The sequence below is a fragment of the Genypterus blacodes genome, unplaced genomic scaffold (assembly GCF_046128005.1).
Source record: "Genypterus blacodes isolate CSIRO-AG114 ecotype Tasmania unplaced genomic scaffold, CSIRO-AGI_Gbla_v1 ptg000179l_1, whole genome shotgun sequence".
Classification (NCBI taxonomy): Eukaryota; Metazoa; Chordata; class Actinopteri; order Ophidiiformes; family Ophidiidae; genus Genypterus; species Genypterus blacodes.
Window position 1 is genome coordinate 166,922 of NW_027466980.1, and position 22,079 is coordinate 189,000.

The window sequence follows — 22,079 nt, forward strand, 5'->3', positions numbered from 1 at the left end:
GTTGTGAGTGGAATTTAAAACCAAGACACCAACAGCCAAAGTCGTCTAAACAGACGACTAATCAGGATGCTGGCAGACATGATTTGTATTTGGATGACAAGAGAAGAGAATGAGATGGAGCTCACAGTTCTTTGAGGAAGAGACACAGCAGAGTCAAATCCAGGATGGCAGAGATAAGCTGGTCTGGCTGTTTCCTCCCGACTGCTCCCCGGCACCTTCACACCTGCACTATGAAAGGCAGAGCAGGAGAAACATGGAGACGGCAGCAGAGACACACACACACACACACACTGGTGCAGGACATCAGCTCTGACAGTCACAACAAGGTGGAGGCATCTGAGTACGTTTGTGTGAAAACAAACAAGCAACCAGAGTAAAACACAGGGTTAACTAGGAGCTTTAATCATTATCAGGTCAAATGAATCAAATATAAACTTTATAACATGAAGTTATGCATCATAGAATATAAACTAGAGATCTAAAGTCCTGCCGCATCATCAAACACAGCGGCTTTGGCTCTCAAGCATGCAGCCGTTTCCCAGGTTACAGTATTCTTCAATGGCGGCTTTTATTGCTCTCAGCAGAATAGAACATATAACATGTCTGCTGAGTGTTAAACATGGATAAGAAACAGGGAAACACGGCGTGTAAAAGTCTGTAAAGCTGTACAGGTCAACCTGCTGTTCAGGAGAATAATGAGATACACAGGCAGGAGCCGATCAATATTCCATTCATTATCATTGACGCTTTGCTGAGCCAGAACTGGCAAACGGCAGAGATGGATCTTTGGGATGCATGCCTCATCATCATCATCATCACCCTCGAAGCCTCTCGCACAAAGTCAAAGGATGTCCGCAGAGTTTGCAACTCCTGACCGATGAAGCTCGTGAAGAGTCCCGCCTGGTTTCAGGTCCTTTCCCCACAGCGTCAATAAGGTGCCTTTATGAAACACACTTGTCCTTACACAGACGCACGCACACACACACTCACTCTGTATCCTGTTAGGTCCGTTCAGGTGAGGTGGAACAGGCTGTAGCTGAGAGGCGAGCCGTACATGGACAGATTTGCTGCGGGGACCACGGGGCCGCGGCCGTAGGAGCAGCCCAGCCCGTAGAGCCCCGCCGACCCGGCCTGCAGGTGGACACTGAGGGGAAAGGCCATGGACGAGAAGCCCGGGTGGAACACGGCTTTGGGCCCGACGCCGGCCGCTATTTTCAGTTTCTCCACCTCGGCCTCCTGGAGCCGCTTGGCTTTGGCTCGCCGGTTCTGGAACCAGATCTTGACCTGCGTCTCGGACAGCGACAGGGAGGAGGAGAACTCGGCCCGCTCGGCGATGGACAGGTACTGCTTCTGACGGAACTTCCTCTCCAGGGCCAGGAGCTGTGCGGTGGTGAAGGGCGTGCGAGGCTTGCGGTTGGTTTTGTGCTTCCTCAGGGGGCAGACGGTCGGGCTGAGCTGCCCTGGGAGAGAGGGAAAGGGTTAAACACAGAGAAGTGAAGGGAAACAGCTGAGACGTTTGATATGTGGATGCTAGAGAATAGACTGTGATGATAGCACACAAGTTACACATCTGTTATGGAATATTATTTTAATATCTACCCAAAACTCTACAATTATTATTTTTTAACCTTTATTAAACTTTTTTCTGTCGCCTTTACTCTTAAGGTAATTTAGCTGAAATGATTATTAGAATTATGCAGCATTTCTCCTTTATTTTCACCCATCCAGGCATCAAATGGCCTAGAAATTATGTAACCATTTCTATATTATCTATATCTATAATGTCCCCTGTGTCCCCTCATCACTCACGGGGCGGTGTGGACAGCTTGATGCCGCTTGGTATCCATGAGTCTCCGGGTTCGGGCGGCTCGGTCTTAACAGAGACGCGCTGCGGGGAGGAACCTTCATCTCGCCAGCGGGGGTTCCTCCCGGCGCGGCGGCTCTGCTCCGGCGCTGGCCGCGGCCTCGTGTCCGCCATGAGCGCCTCGACGCTGAAGGGCAGCAGCGACACCTGCGAGGCGCGCCGCCGCCCCGCCGCGAACTCACCGGGGGAGGAAGACATGTCGCTCTCTTTTTGTTTCCTTTTAGTTTCACGGCTCGGATCAATAATAATTAATAATTCCCATCCAGTACAAAACAGCGCATCGCTTCTGTCCCGGAGCGCAAACACGCGGCGTCCACGCAGGGAGAAGTTCAGGAGAAACTCGCGTGATGAGGAAACTTTGGGAGTAACGACACTTCCAGCCAATTATGCGCGCGCTGGGTCCGGACTTTGAGGGGAGACCTGTGATTGGGTGATGGAGCTGGGACGGTAACACGCACGCACACGCACACGCACACACACACACACACACACAGAGAGAGAGCTAAACAATAGGTCAGCAGCCTCATTTAGCAGTAATTACAGAAGGTTTCTTCTTGACGACGGCTTACAAACGTTTTAATCTGGCTCCCCGACTGAATAATAGAGCAGATTTGTGTTCGCCGCGTAAACAAACCTCAGCGTGGCAGCGAGAGCAAAGGAAACAAGTCGTCTCCGGGCGGCTTAGAGCTTCAAACGGCCCCGTGCGTCTAACCTGCTTTAGCAGATTTGGACGAAAGGCCCGTCTGTCGATGTTCCGTCACGCCATTAGCCATCAGGACGAGGGAAGCGTGTCGGCGTGAAACCCGAGGAGGAGCCACCCGAGCCTCCAGACTCCGGCCCGGACTCGCAGGGGCCTGACCCGACAACCGTGGGAGTAATCACAATGGTAATCAATAAGAATTACGGCGCTTTTCAAATCTCAGGCCCGGCCGTGCGGTAACCAGGCACTTAGCTGAGAGAGGCAGTTGGGAGATGGATTATGGTTTTGGGGCAGGCTTTAAAATGACTGTCATTACATTGTTATTATTAACACCTTGTAATTAGGTCTGTGGAATCCGGTTCTTTTAAGCAGGATTTAACGGTAATGATGGAAAATTGCTACCTTCCTGAGGTGTGTGGCGCCCGCTGCGATTAGTCCCAGTCTCTGCTGCCTGACTGGAGACAGAGGCGTCTTGTGCCTGTTTGAAGCTCATACCTGTAGGGCTCCAGAGTATTAGGAGACATCATGAGGAGGACAACAGGGGCGGCTCCAGGCTTCAGGGGGGAAGCCACGCAAGGGGCTCTGCAGAAATGTGTTGTGGAGGAAGAATAGGAAGAAGAAGAAGAAGAGCAGCAGGTATTTAGGTGTCCGTCTGAGTCTGCACAGAAACTGATCCTGAAGCTGTTTGGATCCCGGCCCTGACCCCAGTTTGGGTGAACAGATCCCGTGGAGCGACTGCAGTGTGTGCTGGCTGTCTGGATATCAGGCTCAGCCAGACTGTGGCGATCAGGCTCAGCCAGACTGTGGCGATCAGGCTCAGCCAGACTGTGCCTGCGCTGTAATCAGCAGCATTATAACGCAATCAGAGGCCGGGCATCATGAGGCTCAGCCAGCACAGCACCAGCTCACTCTGCTGGAAACACAAGCAAATCAATTAAGGGGCCTCTGTGTGTGTGTGTGTGTGTGTGTGTGTGTGTGTGTGTGTGTCATCCAACGTGCCTCTTGCAGATACGTCTACGCAGCACGTGAGCGTGCGTGTGTGTGTGTGTGTGTGTGTGTGTTTTGAAGCACAGAGTTCAAGAATCATTGGAAACTCGGCCCCCTCCTCCCTCGCCCCCCCCAGGCTAATGAGGATAATTAAATTCCTCTACAAATTCGCCAATTAGCCAGAAATCCAAAAGCCGAGACGACGAGGCGAGAAGGGTCGTGTGTGGAGAAACTGTAAATTTATACAACGTTTTAAAGGCCCAAGTGTGTGATTTTTATTGTAACATTTAAGAGAGAACATAAAGTCTCCCTGGCTGCCTGTGGATGTGCTGTAAAGTGATGCAGAGGGACAGCAGGAGGAGCCGGAGGAGTGAGAGCAGAAGCAGAGTTGATAACGTTATGGGAGGATCAGGAGGATCAGGAGGATCAGGAGGATCAGGAGTCCCCCTGTCGTCTGTCTGTCCACTTAGTCCTCCAGTCTCTAGGGTCAGTTAGCTCCCTGCTGTCCACAGGTCTCAGAGCTGCCAGTGTTCCTGCTGGGAAGGACACCAGGTCTGTCCCAGGTCAGACACAAGGGGGGGAGGGGTCCAGTGTCAGGGTCTCTGTGTGGGGCCGGACCAGAGCCAAACTCCTCACATTACATTGTGATTGTCCAAAATGCCAATAAGCAATGTTTTCTCTTCCGCCTGATTCCACTCGCTTGCATTACACACATGTACACACTCCAAACAAGTACACACACACACACACACACACACAAATCTTCCAGAACTTTCAAAGAGCCAAGTCCAAGAACTCAGTAAGAACCCTGTTGACCTTGTTTCAGTTTGAGTCCACAGGAACCTTTTAAAGGAACCATTAACCCTTTGAGAAACTGTGGAACATTTCCCTTGTTCTGCACTTATGAACCAATAACCAGCAGGTTATTCACCTGTTGTTATCTCCTCTAACATCCATAAACCTCCCTTTATCTGATCATAAACATTAAGAAGGACCCATGGAGTTCCTGCACCACTTCGTTCTTAACTTAGTTCCAACCGTCTGGTGTGAAAGTGCCTATTATCCAAACATGAACTGTGGCTCCACACTGAAGGCTTGGCTAAACACAACAACCCCGGCTACACACACACAGACACACTGACACACACAACAACAACAATCCACAATCAAGGCAGGATCTATATTTCATCTGGAGACAGTCAAAATAAACGAAGCAGAAAAGAGAAACCAGCAGCAGCATGGAGCTAACTGCTGTTTAATGCTGTTATAAGTACAGGGGAACACGGATTACAGCTAAAAGTTCAATCAGCGCTTCAGAGCTTTTAGCCCAAATCTATGGAAAAGAGTTAATTTGAGATATTCGGCGGTCTGAACGCTTCAGAGGGATCCTTTGTTATGAGGCTGACACCCACCGCTCCCTAAACACACTTAATCCAGCCAACCACAGTGGTTAAACGCTCAAACGCATTCTCCTCTACATATTAATGCACGGCAACATAATGACCAACATGAAACCATGACGACGAGCTCCTGTGGGCCCTGAGGGAGATTTAAATTAGAGTCGAACAAATGCTACAAGGGTGGAAGTCACTCGGGGTAAACAAGGCCGGAGCACATTCTGAGTTTGCAAATAAGATTCTCTCTCGCACGCGCGCGCGCGCGCGCACACACACACACACACACACACACACACACACACACACACACACACACACACACACACACACACACACACACACACACACACACACACACACACACACACACACACACACACACACACACACACACACACACACACACACACACACACACACACACGTGGATATGGTTTCGGTTCATTTGTTGTAAAATTGGCGTGCAATGCAGATAAAAAACAAAACAGAAATCGTGTTCAATTTATTCCGATGTAAGTTGCGAGGACGGCGAAGAACCTGGGCTTTAATTAGAGCTAATTATCTCCTGAGATGCTGGAGGGGCTTGGACGTGGGGATGAATATCTCAGATGCTTGCTGGTATTTACACGTTGTTGTTGTTGTTGTTATACCTCACCATCCATTCAGAATGAGAGGAAGAGGTTAAGACTAATTAAACAAACGCTGTGACTAACAATGTCCTCATCTTCCTCTTCGGTCTCAGACGAGCACCCAGCGCCTCAGTGAGCACACACACACACGCTGCACAGAGTAAACCCCGGCCCTGAGCTGCCTTCCCTCTGAACTCCAGCATTCCGTCTCTCAGCCGCACGCAGACGCAAACACACACACCATCTGCAGGGAGCGAGAGTGGCGCCTTCCTCCTCCGGGCACGGCCATGATTACACTGCAGAGGAGCTCCATCCAGGTGACGCAGAGGTAAAACACCCCCCTCTGCCAGAAGCCTGTTGCACTCATCTGTCACAGCCTTTTGAGATTAGGAACGACAGAAGAGCATCGGCGGCTCCTACACATAAACATGTCAACCCAACATCAGCTGTGATCACTATCAGAGTGGAGGAATCAGCTATCTAATGTATAGGATTGGAAAAACTGGACTGTTGTGCTGATTTGACACAAATACTTCATCCTGAGCTCATTAAAGCAAACAGGAGTCCGGTCCAGACGCTGATTGAGACGCGAGGAAGGGAGAATGGACTCGTTTTCCTGCAGAGAACAGATAAGTGTTTGGCCCATTAATGACGCGGCGGCATCCTCAGGTGTAGAGGACGAGCTACAGGCCCGATCTGTCTCCTGTGTCTCCACCACATCAATGAGAGACAGATTAGTCTCAACACTTCAGAGCCGTTTGCCTTTGGCTGTTGCGGAACGATCGCCTGCCTGCCTGCTGCCTCAATTAGGGCCAAGGAAACATTCTGACAGCGTTTGTCTCCTGCAGGTCTCAACACCCTGAACTCTGTCTGCCGATGAAAATCAAACTCTGCTCACTCATCGAGGGTTTGGCATCATAATGGCACCGCGGTTCAAAAGCCTCACAGTGCTCTGAGGCTCTTCCTCATTCCTGTTTGATCCACAGGAGGAGGAAAGGAAAGGTGTCAGGTTTGTCACAAGAACCCCAACGAACGTTCAAACCGTCATTCTTCCCCTGCAGCACCTCAGGCTTCAGTTTATGTTATCATACCAACAAGCAAACACACACAACAAACAACCAACACACACAAGCGGAGAGAATCTTAGCGGTGTGTACGCTTCAAACTGTTCCAGTCATTTTGACGTCATCACTCCTGGATCCTCAGAGGTTCAACAAATGTGACAGCAGACATCAAAGCTCTGTGACGTGCTGACGTAGATGTTCTGTAACCTTTCAGCCAGGATGTGGTGCTGTAGGTGTTAATACCAAATGAATCAGACACCGTCATCAGGCAGACAGCTACAGTGCGATCCAGTATTCAACCAACCCACACCCCCTATTTCCCTTTCAGCTGACTACATCACAGTGTGTGTGAGCTGTGCAGGCTCGCCTGTGTGAGATATGAATTGACACACTCCATTATCCTGCACCGTCATCTCTATTAGGTCTTATTCTTTTCTAAACAGGTCTTGTAGAACAAAAACCAGCTCATTTGAAAGGCGTGGACCTCTCACTACATCCTGGGGCCTCTCTGCGTGTAAACAATGCAGCAAACCGCAGGTCAACAGGCTCGGAGGTGGAACTGAAACAGTCTGCCAGTCTCCTGTGCAGACCGCAGCTCTGATTAAAAGGCCTGTTTAGCTGCTAATCACCACCTCAGGAGCCATTTACCCTCAATGCTACAGAAACACTCAGCAAACCACATGTTTACTGCTTCAGAACCACCGGGCCCCGCGTATTTCAGACCCTAAACCCAGGGACTTCTGTGCAAAGTATATTTGTTGTCTGCACCCTGAGGTGCCAGCGAGACATTTGGACTCATTACACACACAACTAATAACATTACTGATGACTGCAGTCCCGCTAAATGGAATGAAGCCGTCAGTGATGCTTTCTGCTTCTATTTGTTTTTCTTCTACATCCCTCAGTACACCAGAGCTTCTTCCTGACTGATCATGTCACCAAGTCTTTAAAAAATAATATGGAGCTCAAACCAGCTGTGCAGATGAGGCTGCATGTCAACGTTTAGAAAAAAGCAATTAGTTTGGGAGTGAAGCGTGTCATCCATCTCTCAATGACAGGCTGCAGGAGAGGGTTATACATGTTTGATTACAGGTATGTTATAGGGAAGGTAAGTCATCACATTAGCCACCACAGGTATGTCGGCACAAGACATCACTCACTTCCACAAAGATGGAGCAACAGTGGCAGAAATGGAACGAGTGAGTAAACATTCACACCGACTGGAACTTAAGACGTTTGTTTGAGGGGATGGAGCAGATTCTTGCAGATGCGACATGTATCTGAACTTTTAAAGAGAACACCGATAAGGCAACAAGCATACTGTGCGCAGGGCAGAGAAGGTTAAAACAACTGGCCTCTGCACACGGAGGCAATGAGGCTCTTCAATCAAAACATGAAGAAACTGCACTGAACTATTACACTAAATTATCCATGGTTTAAGAAAATGTATTCTACAGTTTAAATAATCAGAGCCACATGCTGTTCATGAGTTAATTTACTCCTATAAACCCTGATAAGAGCTAGAACCTTTAGTGAACCACTTTAAATCAACACCACAATGCAGTAGGATGGATTTATTATGTGGACTACTTTTCTTTCTCTTAGTAGGTAACCTTTATAATATATAAATATGAGATCTACACAAATAACTGTCTTTTGTTAACATACATGTTTAATTCCAGCTCTATAAATAGAAATAAAGCACATTCAGCAAGCATGTTGTGTATCGAAAGAAAGAAACGCACCATCAAGTGGTAAACTAATATACAAACTGCACGTATGATGAAAAACACTCAATACTAATACGCAACGTTGATACAACACCAGGGACGTAGCAACTCCACATAATAACAGCACAAAGACACATTCACTGACTGAGATATTGGCATCTCAGCCAGGGAAGCACTGTTGTGAGAGTCTGCTGTGTCTGCTGCCACTGGTCATGACTGAAAAGAGGGGAGGTAGCGCCCTCTAGTGGAATAGGCCGTTTTAACCATCTCATCTGTACCATGTCAAGCAGTTGCTGTAGCATTGAGGTGTAACCAACTGTAATACTTTGTCTCTCTCCGCCACATTTGAAAAGGACTTCATATCTAGTATGCCTTTAAATTATACACATTTAAATATAAAGTATTCAAAATATAATATCATTGTCCAAACACAATGTAGAAGCCATTTCTTTGTGAAGAACACGTACATTTGAATGTGAACTGCAAGTTTGGTGTCAGAGTTGTTCCAAATTATAACGACACTTCATGCTTAAAGGAAAACATATATAGGTAACCATAGCAACGTGACAGGTTCTGATGTGTTTTAGATACATTGAGTAACCTGCTTTGGTGAGGGCCAGCGGTTCAGTCTGGTCAGTCTGCTTGGACACACTTCGCTTGGCTGGAGGAGGAAAGTCTCCGTCTGATGATCTGGTTCTCCTCTAACGTTGTGGAGATGAGAACAGCAAGCCTGTGCTGTGAGGACCAGAAGAAGAGGAGTCAGAAGAATGAGAGGTAGGTAGGCTTCTGCTTTTCTTTTATCGTGGTAGTATTGTGGTTTTCAAATATAAATTATCAGTGGGCTTCAAAAGTATAATTTATGGAATCTAAACTCTTGACCCTAAAGCTGCCATCAATCTAACAAGGGGATATCACCAAACTAATCAAATGATGTCATCCAATACAGAAAATTACAACAGTTCAAATCAACAGGTTCAATCTCTGGCTTTTACACTCTACGTACCTTCAACTTCTCATTTGTTTCTTCGCTTCTTTTGGTGCTTTCGGGGAATGTGAAGACATCTGCACACACACACACAAATGTAAATACCTGCCCCAACTAAGCTTACCAACACTAGATATCAAAAGTGTAAAATGTTTGTGTCTTCTGCCTAAAATCTGTTTACATGATTTAGCTTCTGCCTAGCTACCTTCTGCTAAAGCTAATGTAGCTAACAGTAGCATAGCACCTGTTGAATCTCCCGCTCTTCCGCCTCTCTCGGTTCTTCTCGCCCGGGCCTCTAGCGTCCCTCCTGCCGGTGTCTCGCTCTGCTCTCCCGCGGTCTGAGACACCTTTACCGTCTCATGGCGGCCATACTTCGGCATTTTCACCTTTAAAATGTTAGCCGACTGTCTTCTCGCACCTTTCCCCCACTTCTTCCCGCCTTCGCCCCCTTCACCCGGGCTGCAGGCGGCGGAGAGCTCGATATCATACTGCCGGGGCTGACCGGAGCCGAGCTGGGGGCCAAACCGAGGCACCAGCAAGGTCCTCACTGGCGACATTTTCTCTTTTGAACTGGAAGACGTGGCGTTTCCTCCCTTTTACGAAACTTAATATCTGGAGCTTCTACCTGCCTAAACTGTGCATGTATGTGTGCGTGTGTGTAGTCGTCCAGGCCAGCAGGTGGCAGTAATGCTCAGAAAACGCCGTCTTCAAACTGCAGGCATCACTTCCAAGATTCACCAATAAAATAAATAAACATTCCATTACTGTTAAGAGGCAAATAAACCTGAGGAAAAGCTCCTCGAGACAGAATTCTTCCTCACAGTTGTTTTATTCGTTCAACATCTCACATTACAAATACTTCAAATGTATGCATACAGTTATAAACAGTTGGCAGCAAATGAATATGACATTGGATCTTCGTTTTACTTCAATTCTACAAACCAACTATAAAAACTGACGTCTGTATCGTAGCGTAAATTAATCAGGAAGAAAATATAAAAATTTGAACTTAAAAATGTGAAATTACTTTAAAAAAAATCAAAATGAAAAAGGGTAAAAAAAAAAAAAAAAAAAAAGTTAATAAATATAACCTTCCCAGCATAGAATTAAAAACTATTGAAATTTTGCAATCAAGTAATACTAAGAGACATATCAATATTCTTTTCATCTGAAAATGTGGAGCACAATACAGCAATTAGAAAAACTAGACACATCAACGACTTCAACACATCACCCCAAAAATATAACTGAAAAATCTGATCAAAATAATAGTTTTACAATTCAATTGAAAATATAGCAAATGCTAAATACATTATCGACCTAGTATATACAATATTTTCAATCACAGTAGCATGGTAGTAGCAAAATAAGTAAATAAGCACAAAACAAATGTTTAAAAATAAATTCAGGTATAAATTAGATTTTTTTTTCTTGCAGACATCAGCATGACCAGTAGGAACCAAACAATGTGTAAATGACTGCGTGGTTTATATGGATTAAATGATTTACACTGCGGAGACTTGTTTCTGGAAAGAATAAGTATTGCACATAATGGCTCAAAGTTAACTTGCAACATTAATCACATTCAGGTTATGTCCCAAAGCATGCCACATCACAAAGGGGGTCAAGTGATCAAGTCTCCTCCTATGTCCTACTGACTGTCCTCTACGTTACAAAACGCATCCGAGTGTCGCCGCCGTGCAGTCGGCATAAGAAGGCCGACCGCGCCAAGTAAAGAGAGGCTACAAGAGAGGCGATCTCAAAGAGAAAAGGAAAAGAACGTTGAAGGAAAAAGAGGGCTCTAGTGCATTACATTAGGTCCTGCATTAACACTAGCCATGTTATCTCTGTGTTACATTATGCATGCCAAGAAAAAGTAGAACTTACAGGCATTCCCAGAAAGAGGATCTAAATATTCAAACAGCTGATATCCACTCTGGAGATACAATGGAATATTTCACATTGACCAAAGCCAAAACATTTACCCTATGATATTCTTACCGACTACTTCTAAGGAGCGAAATATCAGAATATAGTTTCAAGACTATCAAAATCCGCTTAGAAAGGTTTTGTCATGCCGTAGGATCCTGTAATTATGTTTATTAGGAGAGAGGAGAATCCATATATGACCGGCCACTGCGAGCCTTATTTTTTAATGTACAGAATCACACCAATGCACCAGACGATTTTTCAGATTTTACCAGCACTTAAATATATAAAAGCTAATCGAAAATTATATTAATATCATTCATTTTCTTTTTTTTAAATTAAGTTTACCATAAATGCAGATCTCTTAGTAACAAAGGTACAAAATTATTTTTCACCAAGTGAAAAAAATGAGGTATTGCAAAAGGAGTTCTCCCATCTGTGAAAAATGTGCCTAAAATGACTATTGAAAAAAATATTTAGAAAAGTAGTGCATAATAAATGTATATATGTTCATGACAAAATAATTAGCTATAAAACACTGTACAAAAATCAGCAGGCCATGTATAAAATAATATCTTTATCTCTGTGACAGCAAATTCTTCAAAGAGTATCTAGCTACTACCGTATCCAACCACAACACTTGTGATAGAAGCTCCAGTGGTGGTAGAGCGTGCAGTGGTTACCATGGGGACAGCTCAGGGAGACTGGACTGTGCGTTCCCATTTGTTTGTACTACATTAGCATGTTAGCTTCCAGTGATAATATCCCTGACAATATAAAGTGAGCAAATACTACTGCCAATACCTGAGCCTCGAGGGCTATGTCTTCATCAGCTGAAACCCAAAAGCCGAAAAACTCCCCAAAACCCCCAGCCTCTCCCTCCTCCCGCCGCGCGACGAGAGGAACGCCGTTATCGCTCCTGACAACCCCTCCGATCAACAGCTGCTTCTGATGATGCGTTTTTTTTAGGCCGATCTTTGGTTTGCCCGCTCTGGTTTTACTCTGAAACCGAGACCTTCAAACTCGCGCCAGCAAATCTTAAAAAGTGGTGTGGCGGACTGAGGGGACGTTCGTTTCGATGCTATACACTGACCTGCTTGAGAAAGTAAGTCGCCCGACCATCTGAAATGGTGTTTCACTTCTCTTGTTCAATCAACCGTCTTCACTCAACCTTTGGTAAATGGTACAGTTCTCTAATCCTGCAAGCGTAAAGTAAGAAAATGCACCCTTCTTAAACACAACTTCCATAGTTAGTTAGTATACTGATTCAGGTATGACGAACCTCACTTAAATTTTATGTTACTCTTGACAACAAAATGAAAGCAGCTTAGCCAGCTAACGCAAGAAAAGAAAGTACAGTCACGTCAGATAACATCTAAACCCAAATCTAATGCATCCATAGGCTCATGCACACTTAAAGTCAAAACATAAATGGGATTTCACTTTTTTTTCTCTTCGCATGTACTTCTTTTAGAAAGGCCCGATTAAAAAAATAAAAAATAAATTAAGCAGATTTTTTTAATTTTAAGGAACTAGCTAAAAGAAAAGTGCATTTATTTTTCATATTGTAGCCCGTACCCCCCGTCCCTAACTGAATCCCTCCCCGATACTCCTTTCTCTCTCCCCCCCTCCCTCGCCCTCCCCTTCCCGCTCGCCTCAGTTCCAGCGGAAGGAGATGTGTCGCGGTCGGTCGCCTCCCTCCTTCACCAGCGGCTTGTGGAACTCGCGGCCGGCCCGGGAGTGGATGGCGGCCCAGCAGTACTCGCAGTAGTACTGCAGACAGGTCACGTTGGCGCAGAAGAAAGGAGCAAACTTCCCCCCGCAGCGAGTGCCCTGGCACTCATCACACAGCTGATCATCCAGGACATATGGCTTCACTTCCACCTGAGGAGAGATGAAAGGGGAGGACGACGGCGGATGAAGGAGAAGAGGAGGCAGGGTGTGTGAGTGATGATGAGATTAGCAGAGATCAGATAAGGTTAGGCGCTTCTGATGCCGAGCTCTGATCCACAACTCACCCGTTTATCAATCTCCCCATGCTGCAGCTGAACAAACCGGGCACTAATGGCTGCAATGTAGCTTTGCTGATTAGAGAAGGCGACCCGCCCGGCCCCTTTGGGGTACTTGAGCTCAGGGTCTGTGTCGATCCCGGCGTAACACACTCCACCGTACAGACGGTCCATGATCATGGCCAGCTCCACTGGAACACACAAGCCACACCCGTTAGCCTTTGATCAAACACTGTCAGGTTGTCAGTTTGACGCCCGGGGTAGGCGGGTACATACCTGCACGGAGGGGACGAGGGACGCCGCCTACAAAGATGGTCTTCCTCGGGTCCAATGGCTGAGAGCCGTCCATCACAAAGTCGCTGTCATTCAGGTTCCAGGGTCGGATTTGAACCTGCAAGATGAAAGACAACATTACTCCCAGGATAGGTTGTTGGTTTCCTAAATTATTTTATAAATCTAGGCCATCTAAGTAGAGGAGTTTTAGATGAGGCCCTGGAAAGACAGCAGCACTGAACTTGCTCACTGTTCTCCATTTTGTGTTTGTGCTGTACAGTGAAACCTGCAGTCGGCTGTTTACATGTACGGGTTCCGACATGAATAACTCAAGTTAGAGGCATCATCTAGGTCTGTTACTCAACTTCGGGTTATGAATGTTAACGTAGAACTTCAGATTGGATCAAACCATTTATATTTTACACTAAAGAGGGGACGTAATGACATCAACCCTTCAGAAACCCTTGAACAGAAAGTATTGATGATTAGATGAAGTGTAAACGTGTGCGGCTCCCAGGGCGACACACTCACAGGTTTGTCCTTGATGGTGGGGCTGGACACACACAGGTACAGCTTGCCATCCTCCTGAATGCAGGCGTCAATCAGAGCCTGCACAGAGCTCTCGTCTTGGAACAGTAAGAAGGCGTATCCTGCAGAGGAGAGGACGCACAGCAGGACGTGTTGAGTCACAGGAACACTAAACGTATTCATCACCACAATGGCTAGTCCACAAATCATACAACACACTGGACCCACTCACCTTTGGGTGGGAAGTAGGACTTGCTCTCTGCCTTGTGGGGCCAGTCTACAAACAAGTGTCCAAAACGACGGAAACTGGCAGTGATTTCATCTGAGGAGAGACGAGCGGGTCAGGAAATGCAACAATAAAGAATCTTGATGTTAATCAGTCACCACAGCTGTTCAGAATTAAGACAATAGAACACAATGTCTTGAGACTCGTGTTACATTCTCTTGTACCTTCGTCTATGTCCGGCGGCAGCCCTCCGACAAACACCTTGCGGGAGTATCGCTCCACGCGCTCCCCGTTGAGGTGGGGGAAACAGTGGGCGGAGCCGAGACCAGCGAGCCCCTGGTCACCTGACTCCTCCTCCCCAAAGGAGCGCTCATCCTCCATGGGGAACAGAGAGGAGTGGCCTGGAGAGAAGGATCAAAGGGTCGCCACTACTTTAGACTGTAAGGAGAGCATTTCTGATGATAAAAGGTCAAAAAACGTGTAAGGGGAAGTCATTACACACTGACTGACTGACTGACTGACTATGATCACTACAAGCTCTTGATAAGCAAATACTGGCAGAGTATTAAAGCCCTGCAGAGAAAGAGTTGTAACCATTGACAACGTTTCAAGTAATTAGCGACACTGAAAAGCGAAGCGCCGGCACGATGAGACAAAAGCCACCGTGTCAGAATCAAACAAGAGACAACACATTTAACAAGCTTTACCTCGTCTTCTGCCATAACTTCTTGCTGCAAGTCAAACAAAAGCAAAGCATTCTTTAGATAAGACAATTCTATAAAAAGGCGCTTGATAAAAGACAATTAATGATATACACGATCGTTTACGCACCATTCATGGGAAGAGGCCCGTCTCCAGCCTGGTGGGAGAAGCTGTAGCGTCCTGCAGGACAAAAGGCACAGAATTCACATGAAATGAAAGAGAACTAAAGTAATAATTCATCAACTTCCCCCAAATATCAATGGTCCATGAACCTACGAGTGTTAGAATGGAACACAAAGGAGTCATGAGCTCTTGGATGTGAGACAAACAAAGATCTGAGTTTTTCAATTTGAATATCTGATGAAAGTTCTTCCTTTACTTTGAGTCATATTGGGTTTCAGGACTGTTGGCCAAAGGAAGGGAGCGATCTAAAGATGCCATTGTTGGCTAAGGGAGGTTATGGTTTGTCTTTATACCCGACGTTTCATCTTCAATCTTCATTATTGGTTGATTAAATGATAATAAAACTTCATATTTAGTTGCAGCAAACAGATCTGACCATGATGAGCTTCAGAGGAGCCACAGTCCTCTGCTAACTGGGGTCCTAATGGACTCCATTCTGCCCATTTGTGCAGAATGGAGTCCTGGTTTTGACCCAAACTCATCTGTGGGCGCCGCTAAATAACAACTCAATCCCACTTTATGTCAAATCCATGCAACCAAACGGCTGCGTTTACGTCAGAGCCACCAGAGGGGGAACACGATCCTTCTTCACCATTGTTCGTGTGGGAACCAACCTTTCAAAGAATCCTGCTCAGCCCTCATAATGTCAATCAGAGAGTTCTCCAGAGAATGCATACTGAAGCCGTCAAAGGACCGCGTTCTCTCCTGCTGGAAAAAGAGGAAGAACAACAATTAGCCTCTTCTCTCCTCAGAGTCAAGCCTCCAAAGCTGCGACGGTGTGTGTTATGAGACAGGTGAATAAAGGTTGATCTCCCTCAGAGAGATGAAGACACGAGGCCGGTCGACGGTGCGCAGAATCCAGCCTGCATCCGTCTGTAATCAAGACTCAACTACCTGCTATTTATAAAGAGACGTGCCAGGCGACATGCTGGAAAATGTGTCCTTCCACTTGAGTTTCAGATCAATACAAAGTCTAACTGAGCGGCCTCGGCTGAAAGGGATCAACGTTTGAAAACCGACCCAACATGGCTGCGCGGAGCTGCGACGATGACTAAGAGCTAACAGGAGAGAGGCGAGGCGAGGCTTCACATGGGGCGGAAATCATGCAAAGTCACGGCGAGGCACAAAGGCATCTCACATGGGGGGACGAGAGGAGGGAGAGGCCATGTGATCGGCACGCATCATAAGATCTCTGGGCCAAGGCCCTAAGATACCAGCCCGCGCACAATAAGCTCGGTTTAGTCGACTTACTGTCACGTCTCGAATCAGATGATCGACTTATTGTATCCTGTTTTGCACGGTGCCTCGTTTGCTGCATTTGATACAGACGAGCGCGTTTTGGCGCATTTGCACTTACTTACCTCCGGAGGACAGAAAATGCATGATTGCAATTTTTAATGCTGAAGGAAACGTCGGCCAAGTGTGGTCGCTGGTGCCAAGTGAATAAATTGAGTTATTTTCAATCCGATTTCCTTCCTATTCCTGGACAAGACGGCGGATGCTCACCTGGAAAGGGTAGACGCTGTCACTGCGGCCCATGCTGTCCTCCACCCAGCCCTTGTGATTGAAGCCAGAGTTGTTTCTGGGGAACTTCTGAGAGGAGACCTGGGGGAGAGGAGCACATGTCAGGATGCAGTAGGAGTCGGGGGTGTAAGGGAAGGAAAGGGTGTAGGGATCATCTACCTGGTTGTTAGGGAAGGACTTCTTCAGTGGAGAGATGGAGTTCAGGCCCGTCATCCCTCCGCCGATGCCCCTCCTGTAGTCCCGCACCCCTTGTGTGCCTCCCCAGCCGCTGTAGCTGCCGCCGGGGCTCCAGGAGGTGGACGTGGGAGTGGAAGGACTCTGGTAGCTTCCCCAAGGTGAAGGCAATTTGTTTTGAGCGGGCGCCAGGTGGGGCAGCTGGGTGAAGGCTCCGGCACGGTGTGGGTGCGGAGGGAAGTTGGGCTGCGGCGGGTGAGGGCTGGCCGGGGAGCGCCGGTGCTGCTGCGGGACCCCCTGACCGTGGGGGTGGTAGTGCTGGGGGTGAGGCGGGGGAGGGGCCGGGTGGTGTTGGGAGACGGGCCCGATCTGCGGGGAGAAACTGCCCCCGCCGCCAAAGCCCGGCCCGGCGTGGTGGGAGAAGTTCTGGAACAGCAGCGGGGGTCCGTTGGTGCTGGAGCCGGTCGGACCGAAGAAGCCTCCGACGTCCTCCCCGACCACCGGGGACTGGTTGGACGGGACGGCAGGGGACCAGTTGTTGAAGCTGGTCAGGGAGGAGGAGGAGGTGGTGGACTGAGCACAGCTGGTACCCATCCCCAGACTGTCCTGGTAGTCGAAGCCGCTCAGCACCGGCGACTCGATCCTCAGCTTCTCCTTCCCACCGCTGTTCTCCAAAGAGCCCTTCTCTAGTGAGCCATCTTCAGGGAGGGCTCCCTCCAGCTCCCCTAGGCCCCCGCCAGCCTCCTGCTGGCCTGGAGAGAGGGCCTGGGGCTGGGCCTGGACCTGAGACTTCTCCTGCATGTCCTGGAGGTCCAAAGCCTTGGACTTGTCCGACTCCAGAATCTCATCTTGCATGTTACTGTGTTGGGCTACAGCGGGGAACAGCCAAGCACTGCCCCCATTGGTGGAGTGGTGCGGCTGGAGGTGAGGGGGGATCCTGACAGGGAACGCAGACTTGCTACCACTGCTGTTCTTCACCAGAACTCCAAACCCGTAGTCCCCCATTTATGAAGCCCAGGAAATCTTCACTTGACTTTTAGCCTTTCACCGTCTTCTTGATGCTGAAGCGTGGTGGAGAGGGGACAGGAAGAGGGGGGAGGAAGGGGGACACAGAGCAAAAACACTGTTACACCTCAAACTTGACTTGGCCTAAAAAAACAACCCGGGCCAAAACGCAGAGAGAGAAAGAGAGAGAGAGCTGCACCCGAGCTGTGATGCAATCAGGGAGATTCAATCATTGACTCGCTTTCTATGCAGGCCCAAGATGAAACATTACACTCGGATAACAGGCAGCCATGAAAAAATAAGACACACACAAGCGGCGCAGTCAGCTAACAGCCGGAGCTGACGGTACCGCAGCTAGCAGCGAGCTAACAGCTGCTCCATGTGCCATATTAATCATGCAGATAGCGACGGGCCCTTTTAAAAGTGCGTTTATCCTCTGCGAGTGTTTAACTTAGCGCCGAGGCGGAGCGGAGGCTCGCAGCGTGGACACCTACCGACAAACACGACCCTTTTCACCAATGACCTCATAGACGATGGTTTAAATAGAGGAAAATGTTGATGACGTCTCCTGTCTGAGCTCGAATCTCGGGTAGCTCCCCTTCGCCGGGCTGCTAAGCTAGGATAACAGCAAAGCTACAAAAGCGATAATATAAAGCTACAACGCTACTCGAGTGTGTAGCGGGGAAAAAGGTGCCGCTATCAGTCGAAAGGACGGCGGAATGTTCCAGGACATGACAAGTTGTAAATGGTGTGTGGCTCTTTAAACGACCTCGTCTGCTTCGTGTCCTGTGTGTTCAATGTCACACAGCCTAGCAGTCCTTGTCATCATTACACATCACGGAACACACACACACATACATACACACCCAGTCTGACGTCCGCGCGCGGCGACACACACGCGCACTACACGGTATATTCGCACATATCTACCTTCAGTTCGGTGGCATGACCTTATCGTTTAGATGTTGCCATATTTTAGCGTTTTTTTCCTGTTTTCTGCGTTTCCTACGAAGCCGGTGTAAATGGTCTCCTCTCTGTGCTAGATGACAGCTGGGCCAGTCGGGAGACACTTCCGTCTACAAGCTCCGCCCCCTCTATCAGCCACCAGCCACTGTGTGTCAGGGTTTCCCTCGAGTGCACCGCCCCCTTTTGAGGAATGGTGTCGTTTCATTGGTTGTTTGCGGATAAGCCACGCCCACACCAGCCCCTTTTCAATGAATGGCACAAGCAAGCCAGGACATCTCCTCCCTAATAAGGCTGCTTTACCAGCAGGAGGTTTACTGAAGGGAATTAACGATTCAAAGCATTTACAGTCTAATCTAAACATTGGTGGCTTATACATGTGAACTCCCGAAACTATAGAATTGTATATTATTGGAAATGCAGGGGTTAATAGCAGATTCCTTACAATAATAACCATATGTAGATGAGAGAATTTGACAGGCAAATGTCTTTATCTTGCACTATGGCAACCGCTCAGGTTTGATGTAGTGAGTCATATTTAAAACCATGGTCACTATAATCTATCATACCTCAGTGTAAGGTATCTTTTTATGTCATTATTGTCAGTTGACTGTGTACTGGCACGTCTCGCTTCCTCTTCAGCATAGATGTGTTACTTCTTGGGTTAGCCTGGCAAACAGCGCCTGTCACCGCCGCCGCGAGACTAGAAATATTCTAAATGCTTTAAATGTTTACTTGGAAAACACAAAATAAATAAGTCAAATGTATGTATGGTCCAAAAACTGTGTGACTCTAAAGCCAACAAAATAAATAAATAAATAATAGTGATGCCATCAAACGAGCTAATTTACAACACTGATGTCATCTAAAATAAGAAGTGATGTCATACTTACTTGATTAAATCTAGTTGTTTTTTGGTTCTCACACACTGTACCCTTTTACTGGAGCTGAGTCATGATAGTTTTAATGATCACCCACTAGGGTTAGAATATCCAGTCCCATAGAAACGCTTCTATTAGACTGTGGCACTGAAACCACGTCGTTTCACCCATATCAGCCTATTTAGTGGGGAAAGGTATTGAGTTACAGTAAGATGAGTTCTTGTAATGACTATTTTCCACTTCAGTTGAGCATTACCAGAATTTATTGCAGGCCTGTTGGTCTTGTCAACACAGAGCTCAAGTCCCCCAAGGCAGACCCACCCTTTATTTGTATCCTGTAGCACACACACACACACATCACCACACACACACCACACTCTCCGGTGCTGCTGGGCCTGTTAGGGTGGTTTAACAACACAACAGTGTCTCTTGAGTTTCTGGTTTCCTTTTTCAATAACACACTTACTGGCCCGGGTGTTACAGGTTTGATATTCGGAGGTCAACTGAGCTTTAGCACTCGAAACCTGATTAAGAAAAGCTGAGGCTACCATTTCATGCCATATACAGATTGTTCAGTATGTATGGCTGTGAAGAGACCTTTCCCCTCTGTTGTACTGGAATGTGAGATTGTATCATTATAATCTCTCAGTTTTTACATGTGAAATAGTTGTGTGTGTGTGTGAATGCGTGCTGGAATTCATAGTTTTACGAAGCTGCTGCCTGCTGTAGGTCTGCTGAGACTGACAGTAACACGAGCACAGAGGGTTGTGTCAGCATTTTCCTCCCTTAGAGCAATATATTCTGTGTTCCTTGGTGAAACTGAGCCGAGCCTCAGACGTTCCACTCATACATATGCAGATGAACCAGCAAGCGTTTGGATATTCAATATTAAATAAACCGTCTATACATTTTGAACTCGTATTCTTTTGTCACGTACACAAACCAAGATTTCAGCACACATACTATAGCATGAAATATAAGTTGGTGTGCACCCATTCAGCCCTGTGCTTAAATGATTCATCCATGGAATTAGGCACCCAGTCATTAATTCATAAGTTAACACAGGAGCACTGGGCAGCCGTTCACACAGCACCTGGAGTCGACTAGCTCAGGTTTCTCTTCTCAGAGGCACAGAGTCACGCTGCTCAGCCTTCTCTCAGATGTGATCTCTGCTGTTCCGACACTGACGCAGCCACCGTTTCCATACCAACCCCTGTTAGTGTATGAAAGGCTGGAGATTTCTGCTCAGACCAGCAGCTCATTGTTTGGCTGGGACATCATTCATCTCAGACTCGATTCATTGTTGGAACGAGCCAAGTGTGATGCAACATAATTTCTCCCACCCTCTGTCGCCACAGTGAATGCATCACGCTGCCTTGCTCATTCCAGCTCTGTGACTTCTAGTATTTGTAGCATGACACCGACAGTGTAGAGGCCACAGTGTCCGCATACTGTTGAGTGCTGGCATGTAGCTCACATCACCCTCACTGCCTCTGTGTGGTAGAAAACACACAATCTCCCCCTGTCTACACACTATGGAGGCTGGGTAATTAAAATAATAACTAATGTGATCCTGCATTATACAGCAAAGAGGGTTGAAAGGTCGACTCATGTCCAGGGATCTGACTATTGCCAAGTTCCCTCAGCTTAGAGTCCTTAAAGTCCCCTGTTGTAAGATTTCAGAAGTGTTGGTTTCCACTCCACACATTTACTTGCACCAAATAAGTTCCGCAGTGAGAATGGACAGCATATCAGCAGTCTACCATGTAAATTAGCAGGGAGGCACAAGGTTGACGAGGCTGTCTCTGGGTGTCACGGGATCTGCTGCTGACGTAGCCACAGCCTCAGCTGACCTCTCAAAGCAGTTCAATTCCTGAGTAAACAAACATGGCAGCCCATGTTCTGTCCAGGATAGGGCTCGTTCCAGGAGAGCTGTGCTTTTAGCCAAATCTGGTTTTGACAACCCGAGCTGATTTGTTCACTTCATCAGAGTCAACAGGTCTAAGTTGGCTCGGCCTCATTGGCTGAGGGAGGAGGGTTTCATTTGAGTTGGGTAGTCTGTCACAGCATGGGCAACAATTTTGTTAGATAGTTGGAGTTTTCTTCCTCTTCCTCTGATCTGGAGTGCCTCTCAGGCTCACTTGTTGTCATTACACTGTGTTGTTAGCTGCTTCATGCTGGCTGGGAAGCATGGAAGCCTGTGGTTTTTAGTGAATGTGTCCATTTTGACATTTCATGGAGGGTAGAACCTGTTGTTTGTGTCCAGGCCACAACGGTAGGATTTGCACCATTGCTTGCCAAACAATTCTGTTGACAGTTTGTGGTG

The 22,079-nt window shown here is 47.3% G+C and overlaps 2 protein-coding genes across 4 annotated transcripts; both read right to left on the minus strand.

Annotated features, from left to right (window-relative positions):
• Window positions 1-381: 381 nt before the first annotated feature.
• On the minus strand, window positions 382-2,146 carry LOC143014068 (homeobox protein MSX-2-like). Its single transcript, XM_076167847.1, has 2 exons — window positions 1,810-2,146; window positions 382-1,460 (listed from the first exon to the last, which is right to left on the minus strand). The coding sequence occupies exons 1-2, from the start codon at window positions 2,060-2,062 to the stop codon at window positions 1,012-1,014; spliced, it is 702 nt and encodes a 233-aa protein (XP_076023962.1). The 5' UTR covers window positions 2,063-2,146; the 3' UTR covers window positions 382-1,011.
• Window positions 2,147-10,179: 8,033 nt separating this feature from the next.
• LOC143014066 (cytoplasmic polyadenylation element-binding protein 4-like) lies at window positions 10,180-19,008 on the minus strand. Of its 3 annotated transcripts, none has more exons than XM_076167845.1 (12): window positions 18,840-19,008; window positions 16,890-17,965; window positions 16,713-16,811; window positions 15,821-15,911; window positions 15,153-15,203; window positions 15,029-15,052; window positions 14,546-14,722; window positions 14,328-14,417; window positions 14,099-14,217; window positions 13,571-13,685; window positions 13,304-13,485; window positions 10,180-13,169 (listed from the first exon to the last, which is right to left on the minus strand). In XM_076167845.1, exons 2-12 carry the CDS (start codon window positions 17,907-17,909, stop codon window positions 12,942-12,944), a joined length of 2,196 nt encoding a protein of 731 aa, XP_076023960.1. In that variant the 5' UTR covers window positions 17,910-17,965; window positions 18,840-19,008; the 3' UTR covers window positions 10,180-12,941. The 3 variants fall into 3 exon arrangements, with proteins under 3 accessions (XP_076023960.1, XP_076023958.1, XP_076023959.1); XM_076167843.1 differs by having other exon boundaries at window positions 15,821-15,914; XM_076167844.1 differs by lacking the exon at window positions 18,840-19,008 and adding an exon at window positions 18,404-18,798 and having other exon boundaries at window positions 15,821-15,914.
• Window positions 19,009-22,079: the final 3,071 nt, after the last annotated feature.